This window comes from Schistocerca gregaria, chromosome 5 (assembly GCF_023897955.1).
Source record: "Schistocerca gregaria isolate iqSchGreg1 chromosome 5, iqSchGreg1.2, whole genome shotgun sequence".
NCBI classification, from domain to species: domain Eukaryota; kingdom Metazoa; phylum Arthropoda; class Insecta; order Orthoptera; family Acrididae; genus Schistocerca; species Schistocerca gregaria.
The window spans coordinates 82771724-82799151 of NC_064924.1; the positions used below are offsets into that span (position 1 = coordinate 82771724).

Consider the following 27428-nt stretch of genomic DNA (forward strand, 5'->3'; position numbering starts at 1 on the left):
AGTTGTAGAAAATTTCCCACTTGAAAATAATGTCACTGGTCCGATCCGAGTGTTTTCAACACAAAGGCAGTTGATTCAATGCGATCAGAATGGTGATGGGCCAGGACAATCTCCACATTGTATTGGGATGTCTGTGGCCAGGTTGAAATTTTGCAGGACATTTTACAGCATGAAGACTATCCTTAAGCCACACCAAAGTATGCTCATAGGGTGCACACTAAACACCAGGAGCACTTTTCCAAAGCAGTAGATACAAGGGGTGGGCGATAGTAGCCACTCTGGGAATAAATTTGTGATAGTATGCTACTTTTCCCTCAGGGGCTGAGCATTCATTTGGTGGGTACGGATTCCTGAGCTGGGGACTGGTATGTGCTGCCAGTCCTCTGTTGCCGTGAGCTGCAGACATGCTTCAGGACCACTGTATGGTGTGAAGAGGGACATAGGCAACGGGCATCTTGGCTTGTCTGCCTGGTTCATGAAGAAGGAAAGAAACCTCTATAAAAAGCCCTAAATCTCAAGGTATGAGGTGCATAGCTGTTGGGATGGAACATTCGTTAGTGGTAACCTGCTGTTCCTCAGTTGTTAACACTTACTCAGACTGCAGGGCTCTGTCTGAGCAGACCTGTATTTCCCTAGCTGCTCATGTGACCAAGATGGGACCCTTAAAACTAAATTCTTTCACTTCCAGTGAAATGGGAATCAGCACCCAGTCCAGCAATAGGGCTTATGTGTCCCGTCCTCAGGGATCTTTCAGAGTGCTTACGTTAATGGTAACAGAACACATGCTATTGGTCAGACTGCATTTTATAATTGTTAAAGAGGAAGGCATCTTCAAGAAAGTTTCCCTTTTTACATTCAAAAAGGTTTAAAGGTAATTGCTGTGAAATTAAAATCTGTCAAGTGATTGTGCAATGAAACACTTGGTAGAAACTGTTAATTTCCAACAAGTAAAAAAACCACCAGAAAGTCAGTCAGATGATTCTGCTGTGGAATGCTGTTGGTAGTAACTATTGGTTTCCAACAAGTAAAGAACCTCCAGAAAACTCAATGCTTGGAGAGTATGCAATAGAAACTGAACTGCTCAACACCTTGAACTACAGCAAAGGTGTTGTGCCTTGCAGGGATCTGATTGAGATTCTGAGGCAAGAACTGAAAGCTGAGTGGGCCAAAGAAGGCACTGTTGACATGCCAAACATAATGAAAAGGGTGGATGGCAATCTGATCAGACCAGACTCATTTATACTTCATTTAACAGCACAAAACTTCCAGATCATGACATGATAGATTTCCTTAGCCTAATCATGTGGCCTTATTTCTGCAACCCAGTGTACTGTTTCAAGTGCCAGTGCTTTGGGCACACTATTCTCAGTTGTAAAGGAGAAGCCACTTATTGCAACTATGGTAAGGCCACCCACAAAGGAGTTGGTTGTTCACCTCCTCCAAAGTGTGTCGGCTGCTCAGGGGATCACACTGCCTGGAGTAGAGACTGCTTGAAGAAAGGAAGACTCGGGAGATAAAAACAACAAAGTGCATCCCTTATAGAGAAGCCAAAAAGATCTAGCAGGCCATGCAGCCACCCATTTTTGTTGCCTCCTTCGCTTCCATTCTCAAATAGTCAGTCCAGAAAACCAATGCTGCTACACAAACTGATGTTTCTAGTGTCAGCCATAGTACCAGCATTTGTCAATGCACTTCTGCACTGCAGATTGCAGGTTCAAGGTGGTAAGATATCTGCCATCATCAGTACATGGCTCTATCATATAAGCTCCCTGATATTAAGGGATATACATGGCATTGAAGTAATCTATCTGGAGCTGAGTGGCTTAACTGTTGTTTCAGTCGATAAACTGCTGAATATCCAGTGGCCACTCCAGTCTTACCCTCTGTACCTCATCCATGTGTATACATAGGTGATTTCAACAGCTGTCATGCCACTTGAGGTTATAAAACGATGACAATAATGGAGAGCAACTAGTAGAATGGGTAGAAGGGGGAAAAAACCTCAGTATTAGTTATGATGCCAAAGAAATGAAAACCTTTGGTTCCGGTAGGTGGTAGACTGGTACCAAACCTGACCTGTGCTTTCTCTCCACTGATTAAAACACACTTCCTTTGAGTAATACCAGAAAAGTCTTAAAAAGATTCCAAAGTAGTCAACACCACCCTACAATAATAAATGCAGGGCTTGAGATACCTATCATAAATTCCACTAACAAGCAAAGATGGGTTTCAGGAAAGTTAACTGGGTTCAGTACACTACAGGTTGACAGCAACCTATGTTGGATAGCCCCAAAAGTAGAAAACTACAAGAGATTTGTGGGAGTCACAATTGGTGCATCCAAATGCAATGTACGACGAGGGCTCAGTAAACATTACATGCCTTGCTGGGATGACAAAACAAAAAATGTATATGCAGAGTACCAACAGACTGAAAACCCTAGAGCACTGAATGAAGGAAGAAAGTGTAAATGGATGGACTTGACTTCCAGTTTAAATTTCATTCATTCAAGCAGAAAGGCATGGACATTATAAAGGAAACTTGGAACTGCAATGAATTTTTGCTGTCAGCAGCCAAAGAAAACACCACCAGAACTAGTATTACTCATTGGATCAAGAGCTAAGAAGGTCTCTATGGACACAACTACCAAAGAAAAGATAAAGAATGAACTGAATGAAGAAATAGCTACCTTCATCATAACACCACCTTATCAGATTGCTTTAATGAAAGAGAGATAAATGAGGCTATCAACACAGCAAAATTGAGGTAAGCAGCAGGACAGTATGGCATATTCCCTGAATTTATAAAACATTCTATACTGGGGAACATGGAAGAACTTGGCTGAAGAGGTTCTACAGTGATGCACTCAAGTCTGGAAAAGTAGCTCAGCAGTTCAAAATTGCACATAACACTAACAATCCTCAAGTGCGGAAAGCAAGTAGACGGCCCCTCAAGTTTCAACCCAATTGCACTGCTAAGCACATCTTTCAAACTACTGGCGTGACTTATCCTTAGCAGAATTCAAGGGATAATAAATAATATAACTCCAGCATATCAGGCAGGCTTCAGAAGCCAGCACAGCTGCTATGAACAGGTTTTAGCCTCGATTGCCTACACTGAGGCTCAGTTCCAAAAGAAACTAAATACATTAATGGCCTTTGTTGATCTGTTAGCATGTGAAATTGTGTGGTTAGATGGACTACTGGTGAAACTAAAAATCATCTCCCAAGCAGAAACTGACAAAAGTTGTGGACAATATGTTAACCAACCATTACTTCAGGGTTAGAGTTGGGCAAAACAAAGTAAGTTATTTACCATAAAAATGGGCTTCTCCTAGGACAGATTCTCTTCAGCCTGTGTACCAGTGACATGCCAGACACTACTAGCAAAAAGTTTTGCTATGCCGATGACCTCGCTATAGCCACACACATCCAGCACACTTGTCCAAGAGTTTCCCTCTTGTGATGTTTAAAGCTTTCCCGGCGTACTGATTGTTCCAAAAAAACACGGGAGAACTGCTGGATATCAGTAACTTCCTGCCATTTGGCGCAGAGTCTTCTGGCCGTCTTCAGGTGAGTGCCACTGTAGTAGTACTGGCGAGTATGGGCTGAGCTCCACTATTTATAGCCTTCTGAGGTGACATTGTGCATGCGCTGCTCAGCGTGCGCATTCATAACAGCTCCGTGCGCTGCGCCTCGCGCCCTCCACTGTGAAAGCCTCTGTTCACTTGCCAGAGTGATGAAGACCTACAAACGACGGAACAAGGAAGAGGAAGAGGCTTTCAGGTCAACTGTTTATCTAACATTTATTTTCACATTCACCTTTCACTTGCAGGCAAGTACTTTCTCCTTCATACAATCACATTTATGCCGCCCCAGGGGGCTCGGCACTCATTAGTGAGTTTGTGCTTGGCTATCATGGGGCCTCAGCCTTTGCAGCATTTTTTCCCTTCCATGCAGCATGTCTATCCTCTTGTTCTTTTTCCACTTCCTTGGGGAACATGTCTGGGCTATTTTTGTAAATGTATTCTACGTTTTCGGTAGTCAATATCATAATACTCTCCACAGTTTTTCATTCCTTTTTCCTTTCATTGTTCACCTTCTCCTATCGTTCCTCCACTTTAGCATTTGACGTTCCTCTTTTTCTTCTTTCTCCCTGCACATTCCTGAAGGCTGGCCCACGAGTCTGATGTGTAACAAGTGACCGGGTAACGCATAATTACCAGCCACTGGCCAACAGGTAGGGTTTGCACGTACTCCCTGGTATAGGCCATGCCCAGAGAGGCTTGATTACTTGAGCTGATAAGTTCTCAAATTGCTGATTAGTCCCTCTGTCAGCTGTTTGGGAGGTGTGACCTGAGATGTGAACAATCACCTAAGGTGGGTGTGCCCACTTCTGAAGAAGGCCCCCATTTGGAAGGAGCACACCAGCGGAGACTGGCAATCATGGGGGATTTTCTCACAATGAACCTATAATCTTCACAGTCAATAGCTACAAAACATAAACGGAATGAGGCTAACTATTCAAAAACCCTCCTAGCTGCACCAAGGTTCCTCATGGTTTCACATACTGAAGACGGTCAGTCCTTCACTACTGTTAATCAGTTTCTTATTCAGAAAGGTGTTGATGCAATTGCTGGCCCTGTGAAATCCTGTTCTCATTTACACAGTGGCACTTTACTTTTGGAGAGTACTTCAGATTTTCAAGCACAACAGCTGTTTGCACCTTCATTCCTCCATGGGTAACATATTCGTATCGAGGACCATCGAACGATGAATTCGTCCTGTGGTGTTATTTACACTAGGCTACTCAGTGGTCTGACCAAGGCTGAAATCCAAATGTACATCTCTAATCAGGTTATCTTAGCAATCCATCGGGTGTTGAAAAAAGCATATGCCTCAATAGTGCCCATACATACTCTCTTGCTCACTTTTGATAGACTGGTTCTTCCATGAAAGATCAAAGGGGGTTATGAAGTTATCACAGTCAGACTGTATATTCTGAACCCGACATGCTGCTACCAGTGTCATCATTACAACGACACTTGAGAGTCCTGTTGACACCTGGTCAAATTTGTAACCTGTGGTAGCACTGCTCACAAGGGTGATTGTCTACCTTCTTCTCCTGCTGCATCAACTGCAATGGCGTCCATGCTACCCCCACCTGCGATTGCCCCATGTATCTCAGTGAGCAGGCTGTCCAGGAGATCAGGGTGAAGGAAAAGTGCCTTTTCCAGTCGCTCACAAGTTGTTGGCTAGTTGGAAACCCTGCGTTCTACCATCTCGCACCTACAGTATTGTTCTTGCTACATCTTGCTCCACAAAGGATGTGACCATTCAGACATGTGACCTCAAATTTAGCACCGTGGTTGTAAAGTCACTCAGCATCATGGCAGTGTCCCCATCTCCTCCTTAAGCTGTGCAAGACGCCACCAAACTTTTGGCTCATGGTGTGAAGTCACCAGCTACACAATTGGCAGGTTGGAAAGAACAGAATGGATATTTACATGAAGTCCCTCCAGCTAACCAACATCTGAGTCTTTCTCTACCAACCGGAAATGCTCCAAGAAGTCAAATGAAGGCAAACAGTCTTCTCCTTCACAGACTTGGAGATCCTCTTCAACGGTATGGCCATGTGATACCCTCACCTGGCCGACCTCCATGTCGTTGGTGCGCACCATCAACCGTTTTTCTGCACTGGACTCTGCAGGCTAACAGAAGGAGAATGCCAATGCTTCTGTAGATCTCATGGAGCAGGATCCTCCTGCCTCCATGCCCTACAGCAGCGACTCTTTGAAGGCTGGCAGTCGGCACCCGCTGATGAAACCCTTTCATTTTTTCCTTGTTACGACTCTCCTCCAATGGAACATTCACAGTCTTCAATCCAACAAAGAGGATTTATGGCTGCTCTTAGAATCACAGTGTCCACTTGTTCTCAGGAAACAAAATTGTGTCCTCATGACCGCTTTCTTCCCAGTATGTTTTGACCTTCGACCTGAGGACAGCATTCCATCTGATTGGGGGAGTCATACCGCTCATATGGCATGATGTTCATAGTCAGCTCTTCTCCTTGACTACCCACCTTCAAACTATCGCAGTTTCCTTTTTCCTTCCTCACTTGACCTCTTCCCTTTGTACCGTTTACATCCCTTCCTCATATCATGTCATCAGGGCAGACTTCCTCCAGTTTATGCCTCCCTTGACTGTCCTTGACACAGTGGGCATGCCCTTTTTCTCTGTTACCTCCTGTAGTTCACTTTCAGCTACTGCTTCAGAAACTTAACTTCACATTACCTTCCAAGTTCCCAGTGGGTGTGAACTGTTCACCGTTCACTGCCTTGACTTTATGTGGCAACTCGTGTTTATCTTGGACTTCATTTGCTTTCTATGGATACTACGCTGAATTTGATCTGTCACTGTAAGTTGATCCTTGCACGCGACTTAGTGATAGCACCTCTCTGTACATTGATGGCTTTAAGACTGGCTGTCAGGTGTCAGGTGTGCCTTCATCATTGGCACTGACCATTTTCGGCGTAGGCTTCCAGAACATTGCTTGATTTTTATAACAGAGCTCTTCACCCTCTGTCAGGCCACCTCTTATATCTGGTGACGCAGGCTTTTCAATTGTCATATGCTCCAATTCTGTCAGTGCTTTTCAGAGCTCTGTGTGGTATATACAGTCCATCTCTTAGCACTACAGGTGCAAGAAAGCTTCCACTTGCTTGCTGTTGAGGGAGCCACTGTAATGTTCAGGTGGGATCCTGGTCACATCAGTTTGCAGGAAGTGAATCTGCTGCCAAGGCTGCTGTCGTCCCACCTTGGCCTGCTAGTTCTTCCAGTCCTTTGGATGAGCCCCATGTTGTTGTCTATTTGCAGGTGGTGTCACTTTGGGTTCATCACTGGTTTTCTCTCCATGGAATAAGCTCTGGGGAACTAAACCTCTCCCAGCAGCTTGGCCAACCTCCTCTCGGTCCTCTCATCACGAGCAGATCATTATAGTTAGTTTGCATGTTGGGTGCTGTCCTTCTAGCCATTACCATTTGTTAAGTGGTGATCTCTCACCACTTTCTGCTTATTGTCATCAACCTTTGAAGGTTCATCATTTTCTGACCAAATACCTTTTTTTTCTTACCACTTATTTTCCAGAGTATAGGTGCTGTCTGAGCTATCAACTGTTTTATCAAATGTCATGCTGGTTGTAGTCCACATTTTACTTTTTATCCATCATAGCAATATGGCGAAGGACATTTAATCTTTGGTTCAGGACCTCTGCTGTCTCTCGGGTGTATTCTGTGGACCTTTCTTCAAGGGGAAGTCTTCGTTTTTAGCTCATTGCTTCTATTGATTGGGCTTAATGTATAGTTGCTTTTTTTAACTTCTTTTACTTATTCGCGCTCTAAGGTTATGACATGGGCACTTATGACTTCAGTTATTTTTGTCTAGTTAAAGAGAGAAAGAGAGAGAGAAAGAGAGATGTTGTTTTGATTCCGCGTCTAACAGAATCCAAAGGTAGGATTCGACCAAGTTGATTTCAGAAAAGTATTGATGCCAAGAACAAGGACGGGCAGAGGGTTGAATGTGATATGTGCCATGAAATAGTTTGTGCAACTTAACTCTCGGGCAAACAGATCTGAAAACTCAGAAGACAAGGGACCCATTTCATGATAAGACATGTGGTCCAACATTAGCTACATTGCATCCACGATAGAAAAACTAAAGGAAGCAAAGGTATCTAACCCAAACAGATTTTCAGTGTTCACATTATTAACAATTATGTGTATAATGGAATGGACTACTGACTTGTAAATTGTGTCAGCTGTGGCTTGGCTGAGAATAATAGGAATCTGCTGTTGGTTATAGCTTGCCACGTGACGCTCGACACATGTCAGTGGTGGTGGGGACCCCAGCCTGGTGTACGTTTTTATGTTGAGTAGGAGCACTGGTGCCCCCACATCAACTTCTAGGATTAATGGCTTATCCATCACCTGCGCTTCAATGAAAAATTTGAAAAATTGTTCTGGCCTGCAAACAATGGTGAATATAACAATGAAACAGTATGAATATCATGCTCATTGATTCCTGCAGTGACTCTTTGGTGGTGGGGGGCTTAAAGATTGACTTACTGTTGCTATGTGACCTTTTTGTCGTTTGAGGCAAGGTACCCAGTACTTGGTTCAAGCCACCATCTCATGCTGTAGGAAACAAGGAGGACACAAAGGAAGTGGTGTTCACTGTTCCTGTTGCCGACAACATGTTTGTCCCCCACACCCCCACACCCCCCGTTGCACCACTAGGCACCATGTGCCAATACTGCACACTATCAACAATGGCAACATAACTCCAACCCTGTAACTCGCGGCCCACAGCATGAGAGACAATGAACGACTGTGCAATATTCAAAACCTCTTGTAACATAGGATACTGAAACTGAAGGGCAAGTTGACGCACCTCCTTATCTGAGCCAGGATGAAAGATTGCATCTCTGATCATTGTGCACACATAACACTGAACTGGCATGACTGTGGCCATAAAGCTCGGTCACGTAAGCTTGATACAGTTTTTGCAGCTGTTTGTGACATTGTTAGAATTCACCACGTGCAGCAACCATATGCATATGCTTGTGGTAATAGGATAGGAAACAACACACAGTGTCAAAGAAAAGTGGCACTGATTCTTGTAGAAGAGGTAACTGGCACAGCAAGTGATACTTATGAGGCGGTATCCACCATAAGGAAAGAACCTCAAAGACCTCCGTGGCGGCACTTGAGTCTGTGTCAACATATCTAACTACTGATCCAACACAGCTGTTGCAGAAGGGACTGGAATAAAGCCTCCATGGGAGAGTCGAATGACAGAAAGACTACAGAATCTAAAACCTGCAAAAATTCTACCCTTCAGGTAACTACTTGTGTTCTAATTAGTTGCACAAGGAAACAAATGAAAAAGTGGTACCATTTACTGGGTCACAGGATAACACCCATAAGAAAACAGTGAAAGTAGTTTACATTTCTCGAAGACATTAATAACCGAGGTCCTTGAGCCCCATGCACGCTCATATAAAGATGCTATCCACATTAGGTGTTGCTGGCATGGAGCTGTGTGTGCAGAGCAAACCTGGTATGGTGGTGAGTGACAGAGCTACCCCTGGTGACCGCCTCAGGTAGTTGCAAGTACAAGGTTTTGAGTGTTGGTGTGCACTATGCTGGCTAAGCGGCTTGACTTACATCCACTTTGGGCACTAGGTATAGTAATCAGCGTGTTACTACAGTATGTTCTACACAAGGCAAGGACCTGAGTGAGTGGAAGAAGTATTGAACAAACCTTTCACAACTTCAGTATTTAATTGTTCAAGATAACATATGCATATAAACAGTATAACAATAATTAGAAGGCAGCACACACTTCCTTTACATATCATTTTATTTTGTGGCAAATAAATTTAAGAAAAAAAAACTGAAATTCTATCCCTTAATGTACCTAGCTCTTTCACTATTGAAACAAATTTCGTAATCAAAATGCTTTAGGATGACCATATGCATTGCTGGATTTTTTGTTAGCCTGTGTATCATGAATATTTCTCTTTCAAATACTGTCTCCATCCCGTGGGAGAACACTTACAGGAAAACCATTGACACAATTGAGTCAAAATCTGAAACAGAATTGTCAGTATCACATTCTCATGCAACCTTCACATGAAAACAAAGAAAGAATTAAATTAAGAAGCCAAAAAAGCACAACGTACTTGACTATAACATAAGTGTAGTGAGATTAAGTTCAGTCACTCTCATTATACCACTGTTTGCTATTTTCCATGCCATTCTATTCCATTAATGTTTGTTGTGAGACCCACCATTTTAAATACATTGTGGGATGTTTTGACATGATTGTGTAGGTCATAAACAAATGTTCAGTGGTAATCAGCTACAATTGATTCTTTAATTTGTCATACACACAAAGTTTGGACCTGTATCACTCATTTTCTCCCAAATAGATTTTTTCTGCGTTCACAATGTAAGTACTGACCAAGGTGGCACAGAAGTTAGTATACTGAACTCACATTCAGGAAGATGACGATTCAAATTCCAGTCAGGCCATCCAGACTTAGGTTTTCCATGATTTCTCCTAATTACTCAATGCAAATGGCACGATGTTCCCTTTGAAAGTGGATAACTGAGTTTCTTTCTCATCTGTCCTTGATTTGAGCCTGTACTTGTCTGTAATAACCTCATTGTTGACAGGATGTTAAACTCTGATGTTCCTTTCTTCCTTTTTCACAATTTAAACACTGTGCTTTCAGTAAGAGGTAATGATCACACACAGTCTATACTGATGATACTCAGTACGCTATCACAGAGTATACATTGCAACACAATAGTTACTTCTTTGATTCTGGCTTGGCCATGTGATCAGTTTGGATTCTGTGCTCCTGAACCTGCACTGTGTAGCTACACTGGTACAGATCTCTAGTTCAGGTTCTTGACTGCCATGATGCACCACCCATAACTGATCAGAATTTCTTCTGTTATTGTGTAACTGCTTTCTACTATACTGCTCCCCACCCCATTTTGAAGCATTTCCTATTCTAGAATGAGATTTTCACTCTGCAGCGGAGTGTGCACTGATATGAAACTTCCTGGCAGATTAAAACTGTGTGCCCGACCGAGACTCGAACTCAGGACCTTTGCCTAACATCCCCCAGGCTGTGGCTAAGCCATGTCTCCGCAGTATCCTTTCTTTCAGGAGTGCTAGTTCTGCATGGTTCGCAGAAGAGCTTCTGTAAAGTTTGGAAGGTAGGAGACGGATACTGGCAGAAGTAAAGTTGTGAGTACCGGGCGTGAGTCGTGCTTCGGTAGCTCAGTTGGTAGAGCACTTGCCCGCAAAAGGCAAAGGTCCCGAGTTCGAGTCTCGGTTGGGCACACAGTTTTAATCTGCCAGGAAGTTTCATTTCCTATTCTGTTTCCATTACTTTGCCTCCTTCTTACAAATTTGCTTTGTATCTCTTTATCATTCGCATATTTTGCTTTTCTGCAGTTGACATTTTTTTAATGTTTATCCCTTATATCTGATAAATAAATCACAGTCCATCTTCATTTGATTGGGTTTTCAAATCTCATCTGATGCAGTCTCCAACAATCAGTCTTTCTTTCTCATCCTGTCTGGTAAGTCTCCCCTGACCCAGGATTCTGGACAACTTTTCCGAACTCTGCCCCCTTTCCTAAACCAACCCTGCCCCTTTTCATAAACCTCACCAGTCCTTTTCCTTCACCTCTCTTCCTTCCTCTTCAAGCCTTCTGCCAGAAGGAGTGAGCCACTGGCTCCAAAAGCTTGCCCACTTTAATACCCATACATGTGTCCTCTTCTGTGCTTTCTGAGTAGATTTTTTTTATCTATCCAAACATTAGATTTGCAAAAATTAATTGTTTATATTTGATGATAGCAAAGAAGGGAAATCAGAAAGGTGGAAGGAGTATATAGAGGGTCTATACAAGGGCGATGTACTTGAGGGCAATATTACGGAAATGGAAGAGGACGTAGATGAAGATGAAATGGGAGATACGATACTGCGTGAAGAGTTTGGTAGAGCACTGAAAGACTTGAGTCGAAACAAGGCCGCAGGAGTAGACAACATTCCATTACAACTACTGATGGCCTTGAGAGAGCCAGTCCTGACAAAACTCTCAAAACTCTACCACCTGGTGAGCAAGATGTATGAGACAGGTGAAATACCCTCAGACTTCAAGAAGAATATAATAATTCCAATCCCAAAGAAAACAGGTGTTGACAGACGTGAAAATTACCGAACTATCAGTTTAATAAGTCACAGCTGCAAAATACTAAAGCGAATTCTTTACAGACGAATGGAAAAACTGGTAGAAGCCGACCTCGGGGAAGATCAGTTTGGATTCCGTAGAAATATAGCAACACGTGAGTCAATACTGACCCTACGACTTATCTTAGAAGCTAGATTAAGGAAAGGAAAACCTACGTTTCTAGCATTTGTAGACTTAGAGAAAGCTTTTGACAATGTTGACTAAAATACTCTCTTTCAGATTGTGAATGTGGCACGGGTAAAATACAGGGAGTGGCAGGTGTAAAATACAGGGAGCGAAAGGCTATTTACAACTTGTACAGAAACCAGATGGCAGTTATAAGAGTTGAGGGGCATGAAAGGGAAGCAGTGGTTGGGAAGGGAGTGAGACAGGGTTGTAGCCTCTCCCCGTTGTTATTCAATCTGTATATTGAGCAAGCTGCAAAGGAAACAAAAGAAAAATTCGTAGTAGGTATTAAAGTCCATGGAGAAGAAATAAAAACTTTGAGGTTCGCTGATGACATTGTAATTCTGTCAGAGACAGCAAAGGACTTGGAAGAGCAGTTGAACAGAATGGACAGTGTCTTGAAGGGAGGACATAAGATGAACATCAGCAAAAGCAAAACAAGGATAATGCAATGTTGTCGAATTAAGTCTGGTGATGCTGAGGGAATTAGATTAGGAAATGAGACACTTAAAGTAGTAAAGGAGTTTTGCTATTTGGGGAGCAAAATAACTGATGATGGTGGAAGTAGAGAGGCTATAAAATGTAGACTGGCAATGACAAGGAAAGCGTTTCGGAAGAAGAGAAATCTGTTAACATCGAGTATAGATTTAAGTGTCAGAAAGTCATTTCTGAAAGTATTTGTATGGAGTGTAGCCATGTATGGAAGTTGAACGTGCACGATAAATAGTTTGGACAAGAAGAGAATAGAAGCTTTTGAAATGTGGTGCTACAGAAGAATGCTGAAGATTAGATGGGTAGATCACATAACTAATGAGGAAGTATTGAATAGGATTGGGGAGAAGAGAAGTTTGTGGCACAACTTGACCAGAAGAAGGTATCGGTTGGTAGGACATGTTCTGAGGCATCAAGGGATCACCAATTTAGTATTGGAGGGCAGTGTGGAGGGTAAAAATTGTAAAGGGAGACCAAGAGATAAATACACTAAGCCGATTGAGAAGGATGTAGGTTGCACTAGGTACTGGGAGATGAAGAAGCTTGTACAGGATAAAGTAGCATGGAGAGCTGCATCAAACCAGTCTCAGGACTGAAGACCACAACAACAGCAACAGCTTCATTCTTCAACCATTTTTATTATTCATGTAGTCTGTAATGTGGCATACAGGCATAAGATCCAGTACATTCCTCTATGGCATTTAATGTTCATAGCAAATTTATTGCTCATTGATTTTTGTTGTGTTAATGCAGCAATTTTCAGATATTGGTGTGGGAAGCTCAGTCATTTGAGCATTGCCTGTGAAGGCAAGGTTATGTGGATTGTAGACCCAATCTGGCACACTGTCTGGAATTTCTAAAACTGTGCACACTCGATTGCAGAGTGGAAGACTCACTCTGTAATTATAAGATGCACTTTACATTTGATGTAAGGGTAGAGGTACGACTTATGTAAACAAGGGTAGTCTGATATGGGAGCAGCAACATATTACAGCTTTCCTTGTGTCATTTGGTTGCTGATATTTCAGGCTATGTAGGACTGGCAGCAACATATTTCTCACATTTTTCTGACCAAAGGAATAAATACATTGATGGGTGAGAAGGCAACCATTCTTATCCAAATGAGAATAGTGTTGTGTGTGAATAGTAGACTCCATCGAGATGGCCTGATGATTACGAAAGTAATCTGTTCAATATGTTAGCCTCACAATTTTCCTGCATTTTCTGAAGTGCTGTTCCACCACCAACGCGTTCCAGTCCTCTCCTTTTTTTGAATTCTTGGTCTTTTGCCCTAGAGCTTCAGTTCATGCATTTTTCTTGAAATTCTATCGCATGTTATTCTCTTAACACATCCGTACTGCTTAAGCCTTGCAGGTTCTATCCACTGTTTCTAAGTGTTTTTGTACCATCTCCCAGCTTCTTAATTTTGTTATCATCCTTGATACTCCCCCTCTGCTTCTGTGAAATTTCATTTTATATGCCTGTATCTTGCTAAAGGAGATCAGATGTGGAAGTGACCATAAAAAGTGAATATTTCTTTCATGCCCCACAAAAATAGCAATTTCCCCCACTTTCAAAAGTGTATGGTTTGTTAATATTTGCACTTTTATTTGCCTTAAAATGTTGTGCGTAGCTTGTGGCCTCTTGCTGCAGTCACTTGCTCTTTCGGTTCAGTGATGCTTGGCAACCAGAAAAATGGATTTTTCTTGAGTTTTGTCTGTCACTTTGTCATAAAGATTCCACATATATGTTGAAGAAAGCCGTGACAGGTAACAGAGCTTATAAACACACTACTTTATTTTTTGTTGTCATGAATTAAGATTTGTAAAGATGGCTTTCTCCATTCCTGATAATATCAGACATTACTACATATGACGTCTGTGACTTTAACTTATCAGTTTTGTTTCCATGTTTGTGGTGTACAAAATAGAAAGAATGAAGAAATTTAATATTAATCTTAAGTTCTGTAGCAATTAGTTTAAAACTGCAACAGTTACCAGGGATGCTGTGGAAGATTGATCTGTGCAACAAGAGAAATCACCATGTAATAGTATCAAATGCAAACTTCCTTTAATGTGGAGACTCTTTTGGCCGTTAAGTGTAGTTAATGACAGACAATATTGTAACATTCAAGTAAGCAAGCTGAAGTGAAAAGGTCATGTCCAGAAGTGAATCGGAACGAAGTAAAGACATTAATGGAACCACCTTTCAAGTGGAAAATGTATAAAATGGCCCCAGCCCCCTCCCCATAAAAGGCAGTCATATTGTGAAAATTAATAAAATATTGTATATGGTAGTGTGTCATAAAACTTTCAGGAGCGTTAATTCCAATTGCTTTATTGTTACTCAAAAAGGCCTTACTTTCATTTGTTTCAGGACCATAAAGACTGTGAGGTAGCACTATCAAAATACAAAATTGCTACTCAGTATGCACCTGAATCAGCACCATTGTGGAGTAACATTGGAATGTGCTTTTTTGAAATGAAAAAGTTCATTGCAGTAAGTCATTGTGGTATTACAAATACAAAATGCAAGTTCAGTGTACTGTTCTGTTCTCATTTCTTGTCTTTTCTTCCTGCCCATTCATTGCATTTTGTACAACCTTCACAGAGCACAGACTAAACACCTCGACCTTGTCATCGTGTGTTAAGATTTTCATCATACCACCCTAATTTTGATTTTCTTTGATTTTCTGAGATCAAATACAGGTAAGTTGAATAGCAGTTTGCTCCTTGCAGTGAAACAATGCCCAAGGCTTCCACTATCAAATATAAGTTTGCATCTGTGCTTCATATTTAATGACCTTATTGCCAATGTGACATTACGTGGTAAAAGTTTTTCCATTGTTTTTGTTGAATCTTCTTATTCTGTCAATGATCCCAATTCTAAATTATTTTCTCCATTCTCTTCTCAATTGTTTTTTGTCCCTTCTTATTTATTTAGTGTTATTTTTCATCTCTGCCACCATCTTAAAAATCTTATTAGCTCCAGTATAAAGATTACTACCCTTTTTTCCTCCTGCTTAATAATTTGTAACTAATTTCCATAGAGCACTATTTGTAATTTGGTTTGCCACTTATTAAATCAGCACATTACTTTCTTTTTACAATTATGACTTATGTATTTTCAGGCTATCAGCTGCCTTAAGAGAGCAAATCACCTGTCTCCTTTTGATTGGAAAATATTATACAACCTTGGACTGGTTCATTTAGTGACACAGCAGTATGCATCAGCTTTTCATTACTTGTCTGCATCGATAAATCTCCACCATAGATATGGAAAAGCATTTATGCTGCTTGCCCGTAAGTTTATTATACTGAATTAGTTATCAAAATATTGAATGAATTGTACACTGTTTTGGCACACAGTGACATTGTTTCAAGGAATATGAATTGTTCAAACTGTATAATTTTGTCACAGAAAAGAAGGGGAATCTGAAATGTAGTGGAAAAATATTGGCCAGCTATGAGTAGGACTCCATACAAACTTCATTACGTATATATTATAAAATGGATAGATTGCCACTCACTATACAGTGGAGATGTTAAGTCGCAGACAGGCACAACAAAAAGTCTGTTTGTTTAGCTGTCTTTTTTTCTGTCTGCAACTCAGCATCTCCACTATGTGGTGAGTAGCAATCTATCCTTTTCATTGTATTGTAATTATGTATACAGACAGTTCATCCATCCTGGGAATTGAGGATACTGACAGTTTTTGCTTGTTATTGACATTCATACTGGCAAGATATTGGTCCTGAAAATTCAGTTTTTTGAGAATGTTTTAGTTATAATTTTGAAATAAGACAACAAATGACAAAAAATATTTGTTTTATATGACATAATTACATATTTACACTTTTCAGATGTTTTTTTCTTTACTTGCACTGTAAAACATTGCTGTTTCCGTAATATTGATTCTAAGCCCGTGGGATGTACCCTATAGATTTTGATGAGAAAATTTCTGGCTATCAAAGTATGTGACATAAATGTCCATATGTTGTGATTACGTTGACTTAGAAGCTTCAGCTTCAATTTTTTGCACCAATAAAGAACCATGTGTGACATTGTCTGCTTGTGAGTGTGTATGTGCGGATGGATATGTGTGTATGTGCGAGTGTATACCTGTCCTTTTTTCCCCCTAAGGTGAGTCTTTCCGCTCCCGGGATTGGAATGACTCCTTACCCTCTCCCTTAAAACCCACATCCTTTCGTCTTTCCCTCTCCTTCCCTCTTTCCTGATGAAGCAACCATTGGTTGCGAAAGCTTGAATTTTGTGTGTGTGTTTGTGTGTCTGTCAACCTGCCAGTGCTTTCGTTTGGTAAGTCACATCATTTTTGTTTTTAGATATATTTTTCCCACGTGGAATGTTTCCCTCTATTATATTCATAAGTGATTATATATAATTATATATATTGTGAGGCTACAGTGAAGTTCTCGAGCTCTTCAAATAAGTGTCTGCAGAATGATCTGGGATGAGCTCCAGCAATTATTCTGATTACCCGCTTTTGTGCAATGAACACTCTTTTACTCAACGATGAATTACCCCAGAATATGATGCCATACGAGAGCAGAGAATGAAAATAGGCATGGTAAGCTAATTTAGTGAGATGTATATCGCCGAAATTTGCAATGACCCTAATAGCATAAGTAGCTGAACTCAAACGTTTCAGCAGATCTTCAGTGTGTTTTTTCCAGTTCAACCCCTCATCAATGCACACACCTAGAAATTTTGAATATTGTACCTTAGCTACCGATTTCTGATCAAAGTCTATATTTATTAATTGTGTCATTCCATTTACTGTGTGGAATTGTATGTGCTGTGTTTTGTCAAAGTTTATGAGAGCCCATTTGCAGAGAACCACTTAATGATTTTCTGAAACACATCATTTACAATTTCACCAGTTAATTGTTGTAAGGAGCCATTCCAATCCTGGGAGCGGAAAGACTTACCTTCACACACACACACATCCATTCATACATATACAGACACAAGCAGACCAATCTCCTAAATTATTTAACAGTTACATTGCAGACCCATACACATTCCCTGATACACTTACACATGGAATAACTTATATGAAACCTAAAGATCAAGCAGACACAGCAAACCCAGCTAAATACCGCCCCATAACATGCCTACCAACAATATACAAAATATTAACTTCAGTCATTACACAGAAATTAATGACACACACAACACAGAACAAAATTATAAATGAAGAACAAAAAGGCTGTTGTAAAGAGCAACTGATAATAGATCCAGAGGTGACATATCAAGCTAAAACTAAACAAAGGTCAATACACTACGCATACATTGATTACCGAAAAGCTTTTGATTAGTGTACCCCACTCATGGTTACTACAAATATTGGAAATATTCAAAGTAGATCCTAAATTGATACAGTTCCTAAACATAGTAATGAAAAATTGGAAAACCACACTTAATATCCAAACAAATTCAAATAATATCATATTACAGCCAATACAGATAAAGCGAGGAATATACCAAGGAGACTCATTAAGTCCTTTCTGGTTCTGCCTTGCTCTGAACCCACTATCCAACATGCTAAATAATACAAATTATGGATACAATATTACTGGAACATACCCCCCCCCCTCCCCTCCATGAACCACGGACCTTACCATTGGTGGGGAGGTTTGCGTGCCTCAGCGATACAGATAGCTGTACCATAGGTACAACCACAAAGGAGGGGTATCTGTTGAGAGGCCAGACAAATGTGTGGTTCCTGAAGAGGGGCAGCAGCCTTTTCAGTAGTTGCAAGGGCAACAGTCTGGATGATTGACTGATCTGGCCTTGTAAGAATAACCAAAATGGGCTTGCTGTGCTGGTACTGCGAACGGCTGAAAGCAAGGGGAAACTACAGCCGTAATCTTTCCCGAGGGCATGCAGCTTTACTGTATGATTAAATGATGATGGCGTCCTCTTGGGTAAAATATTCCGGAGGTAAAATAGTCCCCCATTCGGATCTCCGGGCGGGGACTACTCAAGAGGATGTCGTTATCAGGAGAAAGAAAACTGGCATTCTACAGATCGTAGCGTGGAATGTCAGATCCCTTAATCGGGCCGGTAGGTTAGAAAATTTAAAAAGGGAAATGGATAGGTTAAAGTTAGATATAGTGGGAATTAGTGAAGTTCGGTGGCAGGAGGAACAAGACTTCTGGTCAGGTGACTACAGGGTTATAAACAGAAAATCAAATAGGGATAATGCAGGAGTAGGTTTAATAATGAATAGGAAAATAGGAATGCGGGTAAGCTACTACAAACAGCATAGTGAACGCATTATTGTGGCCAAGATAGATACGAAGCCCATGCCTACTACAGTAGTACAAGTTTATATGCCAACTATCTCTGCAGATGACGAAGAAATTGAAGAAATGTATGATGAAATAAAAGAAATTATTCAGATAGTGAAGGGAGATGAAAATTTAATAGTCATGGGTGACTGGAATTCGAGTGCAGGAAAAGGGAGAGAAGGAAACATAGTAGGTGAATATGGATTGGGGCTAAGAAATGAAAGAGGAAGCCGCCTAGTAGAATTTTGCACAGAGCACAACTTAATCATAGCTAACACTTGGTTTAAGAATCATGAAAGAAGGTTGTATACATGGAAGAACCCTGGAGATACTAAAAGGTATCAGATAGATTATATAATGGTAAGACAGAGATTTAGGAACCAGGTTTTAAATTGTAAGACTTTCCAGGGGCAGATGTGGACTCTGACCACAATCTATTGGTTATGACCTGTAGACTAAAACTGAAGAAACTGCAAAAAGGTGGGAATTTAAGGAGATGGGAGCTGGATAAACTGACTAAACCAGAGGTTGTACAGAGTTCCAGGGAGAGCATAAGGGAAGAATTGACAGGAATAGGGGAAAGAAATACAGTATAAGAAGAATGGGTAGCTTTGAGGGATGAAGTAGTGAAAGCAGCAGAGGATCAAGTAGGTAAAAAGACGAGGGCTAGTAGAAATCCTTGGGTAACAGAAAAAATATTGAATTTAATTGATGAAAGGAGAAAATATAAAAATGCCATAAATGAAGCAGGCAACAAGGAATACAATCGTCTCAAAAATGAGGTCGACAGGAAGTGCAAAATGGCTAAGCAGGGATGGCTAAAGGACAAATGTAAGGATGTAGAGGCTTATCTCACTAGGGGTAAGATAGATACTGCCTACAGAAAAATTAAAGAGACCTTTGGAGATAAGAGAACCACTTGTATGAACATAAAGAGCTCAGATGGAAACCCAGTTCTAAGCAAAGAAGGGAAAGCAGAAAAGTGGAAGGAGTATATAGAGGGTCTATACAAGGGCGATGTACTTGAGGACAATATTATGGAAATGGAAGAGGATGTAGATGAAGATGAAATGGTAGATATGATATTGTGTGAAGAGTTTGACTGAGTTCTGAAAGACCTGAGTCGAACAAGGCCCCCAGAGTAGACAACATTCCATTGGAGCTACTGACGGCCTTGGGAGAGCCAGTCCTGACAAAACTCTACCATCTGGTGAGCAAGATGTATGAAACTGGCGATTACCCTCAGACTTCAAGAAGAATGTAATAATTCCAATCCCGAAGAAAGCAGATGCTGACAGATGTGAAAATTACCGAACTATCAGTTTAATAAGCCACAGCTGCAAAATACTAACGAGAATTCTTTACAGATGAATGGAAAAACTAGTAGAATCTGACCTCGGGGAAGATCAGTTTGGATTCCGTAGAAACACTGGAACACGTGAGTCAATATTGACCTTACGATCTATATTAGAAGAAAGATTAAGGAAAGGCAAACCTACGTTTCCAGCATTTGTAGACTTAGAGAAAGCTTTTGACAATGTTGACTGGAATACTCTCTTTCAAATTCTAAAGGTGGCAGGGGTAAAATACAGGGAGCGAAAAGCTATTTACAATTTGTACAGAAACCAGATGGCAGTTATAAGAGTCGAGGGACATGAAAGGGAAGCAGTGGTTGGGAAGGGAGTAAGACAGGGTTGTAGCCTCTCCCCGATGTTATTCAATCTGTATATTGAGCAAGCAGTAAAGGGAACAAAAGAAAACTTCGGAGTAGATATTAAAATTCATGGTAAAGAAATAAAAACTTAGAGGTTTGCCGATGACATTGTAATTCTGTCAGAGACAGCAATGGACTTGGAAGAGCAGTTGAATGGAATGGACAGTGTCTTGAAGGGAGGATATAAGATGAACATCAACAAAAGCAAAACGAGGCTAATTGAATGTAGTCGAATTAAGTCGGGTGATGCTGAGGGAATTAGATTAGGAAATGTGACACTTAAAGTAGTAAAGGAGTTTTGCTATTTGGGGAGCAAAATAAGTGATGATGGTGGAAGTAGAGAGGCTATAAAATGTAGACTGTCAATGGCAAGGAAAGCGTTTCGGAAGAAGAGAAACCTGTTAACATCGAGTATAGATTTAAGTGTCAGAAAGTCATTTCTGAAAGTATTTGTATGGAGTGTAGCCATGTATGGAAGTTGAACGTGCACGATAAAAAGTTTGGACAAGAAGAGAATAGAAGCTTTTGAAATGTGGTGCTACAGAAGAATTCTGAAGATTAGATGGGTAGATCACATAACTAATGAGGAAGTATTGAATAGCATTGGGGAGAAGAGAAGTTTGTGGCACAACTTGGCTAGAAGAAGGGATCGGTTGGTAGGACATGTTCTGAGGCATCAAGGGGTCACCAATTTAGTATTGGAGGGCAGCGTCGAGGGTAAAAATCGTAGAGGGAGACCAAGAGATGAATACACTAAGCAGATTGAGAAGGATGTAGGTTGCAGTAGGTACTGGGAGATGAAGCAACTTGCACAGGATAGAGTAGCATGGAGAGCTGCATCAAATCAGTCTCAGGACTGAAGACCACAACAACAACAACCCACACAAAATCACACATTTGCTATACATGGATGATCTAAAACTACTGGCAGAAACTAATCAACAACTCAACCAATTACTAAAGATAACAGAAGTATTCAGCAATGATATAAATATGGCATTTGGAACAGAGTCAAGGGAAAACACACTAAAGAAGAAGATTACATATTGGATAACCACAGCGACTGCATAGAAGCGATGGAAAAAACAGATGCCTATAAATATCTAGGATACAGACAAAAAATAGGAATAGATAATACAAATATTAAGGAAGAACTAAAAGTAAAATATAGACAAAGACTAACAAAAATACTGAAAACAGAATTGACAGCAAGAAACAAAACAAAAGCTATAAATACTTATGCTATACCTATATTGACCTACTCATTTGGAGTAGTGATATGGAGTAACACAGACCTAGAAGTATTCAATACACTTACATGATCACAATGCCACAAATAGAATACATCACATACATTTAGCAACAAATTAAGCAGAAAGGAAGGAGAAAGGGGATTTATCGACATAAAAAACCTACATTATGGACAGGTAGACAATTTAAGAAAATTCTTTCTAGAACGAGCAGAAACTAGCAAAATACACAAAGCAATCACTCATATAAATACATCGGCTACACCACTGCAATTTCATAACCACTTCTACAACCCTTTAGATCACATAACATCAACAGATACGAAGAAAGTAAATTGGAAAGAGAAAACAATACATGGCAAGCACCCGTATCATCTAACACAGCCACACATCGATCAAGATGCATCCAACACATGGCTAAGAAAAGGCAATATATACAGTGAGACGGAAGGATTCATGATTGCAATACAGGATCAAACAATAAACACCAGATATTACTGCAAGCATATTATTAAAGATCCCAATACCACAACAGATAAATGCAGACTTTGCAAATAACAAATAGAAACAGTAGATCACATCACAAGCGGATGTACAATACTAGCAAATACAGAATACCCCAGAAGACATGACAATGTAGCAAAAATAATACATCAACAGCTTGCCTTACAACATAAACTTATAAAACAACACGTTCCCACATACAAGTATGCACCACAAAATGTACTGGAGAATGATGAATACAAATTATACTGGAACAGAACCATTATAACAGATAAAACAACACCACATAACAAACCTGACATCATACTCACCAATAAAAAGACGAAATTAACACAACTAATCGAAATATCCATACCCAATACAACAAATATACAAAAGAAAACAGGAGAAAAAATTGAAAAATACATCCAACTGGCTGAGGAAGTCAAGGATATGTGTCATCAGGATAAAGTTGACATTATACCAATTACACTATCAACTACAGGAGTCATACCACACAATATCCACCAGTACATCAATGCAATACAGCTACATCCAAACTTATATATACAACTACAGAAATCCATAATTATTGATACATGTTCAATTACCCGAAAGTTCCTAAATGCAATATAACATATACCGTACAGTTAAAAGGAAGTTACGCTTGATCAAGGTCCGCGTCACTTTCTACTTTTGACCAGACATTACGTCTGAGATAAGAAAGAAATAATATAATAATATAATAATAATAATAATAATAATAATAATAATAATAATAATAATAATAATAATTATTATTATTATTATTATTATATTATTTCTTTCTTATTATTATTATTTTATTTATTTGTTTATTTATTCTGTGTTTTTGTGCAGTTTCATGTATGATGCTGTTGTTCATGTCCATAATTTCCCGTTTATATGTTTGTTGATGGACTGCTCCCATTTGGTCCCACCTCACTTCGTTCTTGGCAACCCCGCGACTGGAACGGTCACAGTTACAACATATACAGCACTAAACAGTGATTCAGTTTTGTTTAGTCAGTTGAATAGTAGCAAAATTTGAGTCTCAGTTTGCTTTTTGGTACTTACAAGAAGATTTTTGGTGTTACTCCACATCATCATTTACAAACTCATACGTTTGCACTCCTACATATCAACTTAGCCTCAGGTATTCTGCCAGGAATTATTATGTGCAGTTGAAATTATATATGTTCTTCACCCAAGGAGTAATTTGTAATCTAGGTTAGAATCTTACATATGTGATAGTACATGCTGGTTTACTAAGGTTTGTGCTGATGTTGCAGAAATGTTGGAAATAAACTATTCTCATTATTGTGTGAAATATTTGTATTTCCTAAAATATGCTTAAATTTTTTTATATGTGCTTAAGCATAAAATTTTCCAAATGAAGATGACTCTACAGTTGAAACTGCAATTGTGATAAAGAAATAAAGCTAATGCAGAAATTTTGCCCTACAAAAAGCATAAATTATTTGTTAATGTGATAATGGAAGAGCTTTGATGGAATATAAATAATCAATTGATGGAATATGAATTACTTGTTAACTGTATTAACAAAGCATTTTGTTGTCTGTTTGAAATACTGTATGAAATTATTATTACATTTAACTTTAAAAAAATTCAGATATGCCTCAAAGAACCACAGCATTTATTTGGACTTGGACCTTGCATTAATATACCTGAAGTCCCACAGGTGATAGATTTGGGGTGTGAAAAAAATATATAAAAATGATAGTTTTTGTACTCTTCTCACAATATGACATTTCTTGAATTGTTTTGTGGTCCTGTCTTACTTATTCTAAAATTATTACAGATGCTACCTACTTTTTCTTCACAAACTTAAGGACTCAATAAACATCCTTTTAAAAGCATTGAAAAAAAGCTCTTCAACTGTTTGACATCAGTTGTCTTAATACAGACAAAATAATTTTCTCAAAACCAAAAAATGTGACTAAAACTTTACAAAAATATGTTCGACGTCTAGTGGCACTGAGTTCAATCTGTGGATCATGTATCTGAGAGCAGCTTGTTTTTGAGACTGTGGGTGGTTTTAGGTTTGGTGTGGTATTGTGTCTATTGTGGTGGTTTTCTGTAAATACTGAATGAGTGTTGGTTATTTTTTTGTATGATAGATATATTTAGGAAGTTTCTTTGACCTGCTTCTTTCTCTGAAGCGATCTTCACTTTTATGTAGTGCATTTATCTCTGTATGCAGTTGTTTTGTCTTCAAGTCTAGAGCATCTACTAAGCAGAGGATGTCAGTCGTGTATCACCATCACTATAGTAGATTATATTTTCTTGGTAGCATTTTATGAAATATGAAAGACTTTCACTTGCCTTTCATGCTAGTTATTTCACTTCTTGATTTAATTTAATGTTCCTTCTTAACACTAAGGATGTAAGGAATGTGATAGGGTATTGCAGTTCACAACTAGTGCTGCACCGTGTTCACAATTAGTGCTGTACTGTGTCCTTTCTCTTATTTTATCATATTATCTTACATTATACTTATAAATCCATTTAAAAAGTATAGCTACAATTTTCTCTATTGGACAGTTACCTTGAAGAAACTGGAAGATCCAGACAATGCTCAAAAGGCTTTTGAGCAGGCTGCACACCTGGACCCAACAGATGCTTCCATAGCTTTGAACTATGCCATATTTTTGGCTGCTAATGGAAGAAAGGAAGAAGCTGCAGCTCAACTGAAAAGCTTCCAAGATTTAGCAGAGCAAGGAACAGTTAACCAGGAGGTGAGAATAATTAGTCTATGACAATATGTCTCAGACATGGTTGCCAGATCCTTCTTTGTCTTTTTATGTTAGAACAGTTTTGCTATATTCATAGGCCAAACAGATAATTGTGGTGGAAATTAAGAAGACAGTGGGTGCTTATTCTGGAAGCATCTAAAAGAAAGTAGAATGAGGCAGAATTGGACAAAATCTTCCTTTAATCGATGCCTACAGTAGGAGTGTTGAGAATCTTGTAACTGAATACCACTATTAATTCACCCAAAACATTCATGGAAGCATAAAAGTGGCTTTACTGCAAAAGCTCTTTTAAGGTGACATATCATATGTTGATAGGTATCAACTTACACAGGCTTCACTGGGCAGCTCTAGAACAGGAATGTGGCAAACAGTAAAAGAATAACCAGTAACATTTATTAAGAGTATGTCACAAAACAGCACTTATCTTTAGTACAATTGGTGTATAGAACTTGATATGCTATACTAAATACAGTGAAATCAGAATAAATTTATTGTCTTTTAGCAGCCTATAATAATGTCATTATGACTGAATGTAATATTGTAGACACTCACGATTGTCCCACTACTCTGTAAATAACAACTGCTAAGTCGTAACATTGTCTTCTCAGTGGATCTCATAGAACTGCGCTCCATAGCATAATTGCAAGAGCAGTATTGAGCTGGCTGCGGTTACTGAACTGTCAGACTGCTCGATCGTAACTGTGAGTGTCTGTAGTACATAGTGTTTTGTGTCTGGTGGAAAGATATCCATCTCTGCCAGTACAAGGCAGAACCAGTGTAGTCAGCACTCCCTTTGGCAGCTCTCCAAACTATTGGCAGATGTGTACAATGTGTAGGTGGACATGGCATGGAAGCAGAAAGTGATCTGAACTTGTCAGGCTGCTTCTCGGAACCGAGAGGTGCCGGGTGAGTGGTTGTGCTTCTGTTGGTGGCACCCACTTGTATTTGTTGTGTACCCTTAAACCTAACATGACAAAGAGATATTGTTTTTATGAGAATCCACAGTAAAACAAATTTGGGGAATTAATAAACCCAGTCTTTGGATAAATACAGATGACTTCTTCAATGTGCATCCAGAGTTAGTACATTTCATATATGTGCAGGAAACAATGTATTGCTATGGAGTGAGCATTCAGAAGCACAGAATGAAATTTTTGTTGCAAACACCTGAAAGTCACATGGCTGTAACGTTACTACAGGCAGATACCACTCAAAAGCACTATGGGTTTTGTACACATGTACATTGTCTGCAGCTGGTGGTCAAGTAGTTAGCAACACTGCCTGTAGATCACAGGGTCCTGGGTTCGATTCCTGGCTGACTCAAATTTTCTTCACAACTGGGTGTTTGTATTGTCTTCATCACAAATATGTGCAAGTCTCTGAAGTGGCACCAGATAGAAAGACTTATACCAGGCCCAGGCAGCCAAACAAGCCCAGAGGCTAGGTCTCAGCTATTAATGCCATATGGACATTTCATAAGTATACTAATAATTTTTGTTTTATAACTGGAATGAACTTAATTTCTTAGACGTTTCTGGCGATTTTGTGACATCTTGTTGAATCGGGTGTATTGTTGGTGGTCTTCGTTTTTCTAACACAATATTTCGATGTCGTACCTTGGCATCTTCATCAGGTGCTTTCTGCGACTGAACAACAGGCTGACCATGTTCTGTATTTATATCTGGACCATGTCTGGCATTCCCTACGCCATCCATTCCCACTGTGACCATGTCGGTTGGTCGCCAGATGTTCCATCTTCCGTCCGCGCCCACCTCCGCTGTTTTCCCTGGTGGCAGCCATTTCATGGCATTTCCTACTAGGTCCGTGCCAGCCAGCCTGATTCCTCACACTGTTGACAGGCTGGGTTTGTTGTCAGTGACTGTTCCAACTTTCTCCAGCATCCCTGTCATTCTTCTTGTCTTGTGTTTTCTTCCGTTGTTTTTGTAATAGGTCCAAAGCTGGGTTCCACACCATGTCGAGTTGGTATCCAGTTTCCCGGTTTATCAAGTTCTCTGCAATCTCGATTTCAATTGATTCAGTGATGACACTATCCCAAAATATGGGGGTCTGAGATAAGATCCTGGTTTTATCATAATTCATGGTGTGCTCAAGTTCCAAGCAATGTTCTGCTACTGCCGATTTAGTGGCTTGTCATAGCCTGGTATCCCTTTGGTGCTCTTCACATCGTATGTCTACGGTCCTGGTGGTCTGGCCAATGTGAGACACACTGCATTCATATGGTATATGGGAGATACCAGATTTTCTCAATCCGAGCTCATCCTTAACCATTACAAGAAACACTCTGATGATCTTGTTTGTTGGTCAGAACACGCTCTTGATATTGTGCTTTTTCATTATTCTGCTGATCTTAGCAGATATAGGTCCTGC

The 27428-nt window shown here is 39.9% G+C and overlaps 1 protein-coding gene across 1 annotated transcript in view; it reads left to right on the forward strand.

Annotated features, from left to right (window-relative positions):
• The window catches only part of LOC126272923 (Bardet-Biedl syndrome 4 protein-like), a 108421-nt gene that overhangs the window by 40882 nt on the left and 40111 nt on the right, over window positions 1-27428 (forward strand). Inside the window, exons 7-9 of the mRNA XM_049976214.1 lie at window positions 14862-14984; window positions 15616-15787; window positions 24829-25022. Of these exons, the coding sequence (XP_049832171.1) occupies window positions 14862-14984; window positions 15616-15787; window positions 24829-25022 (489 nt within the window). The remainder of the gene's footprint in view (window positions 1-14861; window positions 14985-15615; window positions 15788-24828; window positions 25023-27428) is intronic.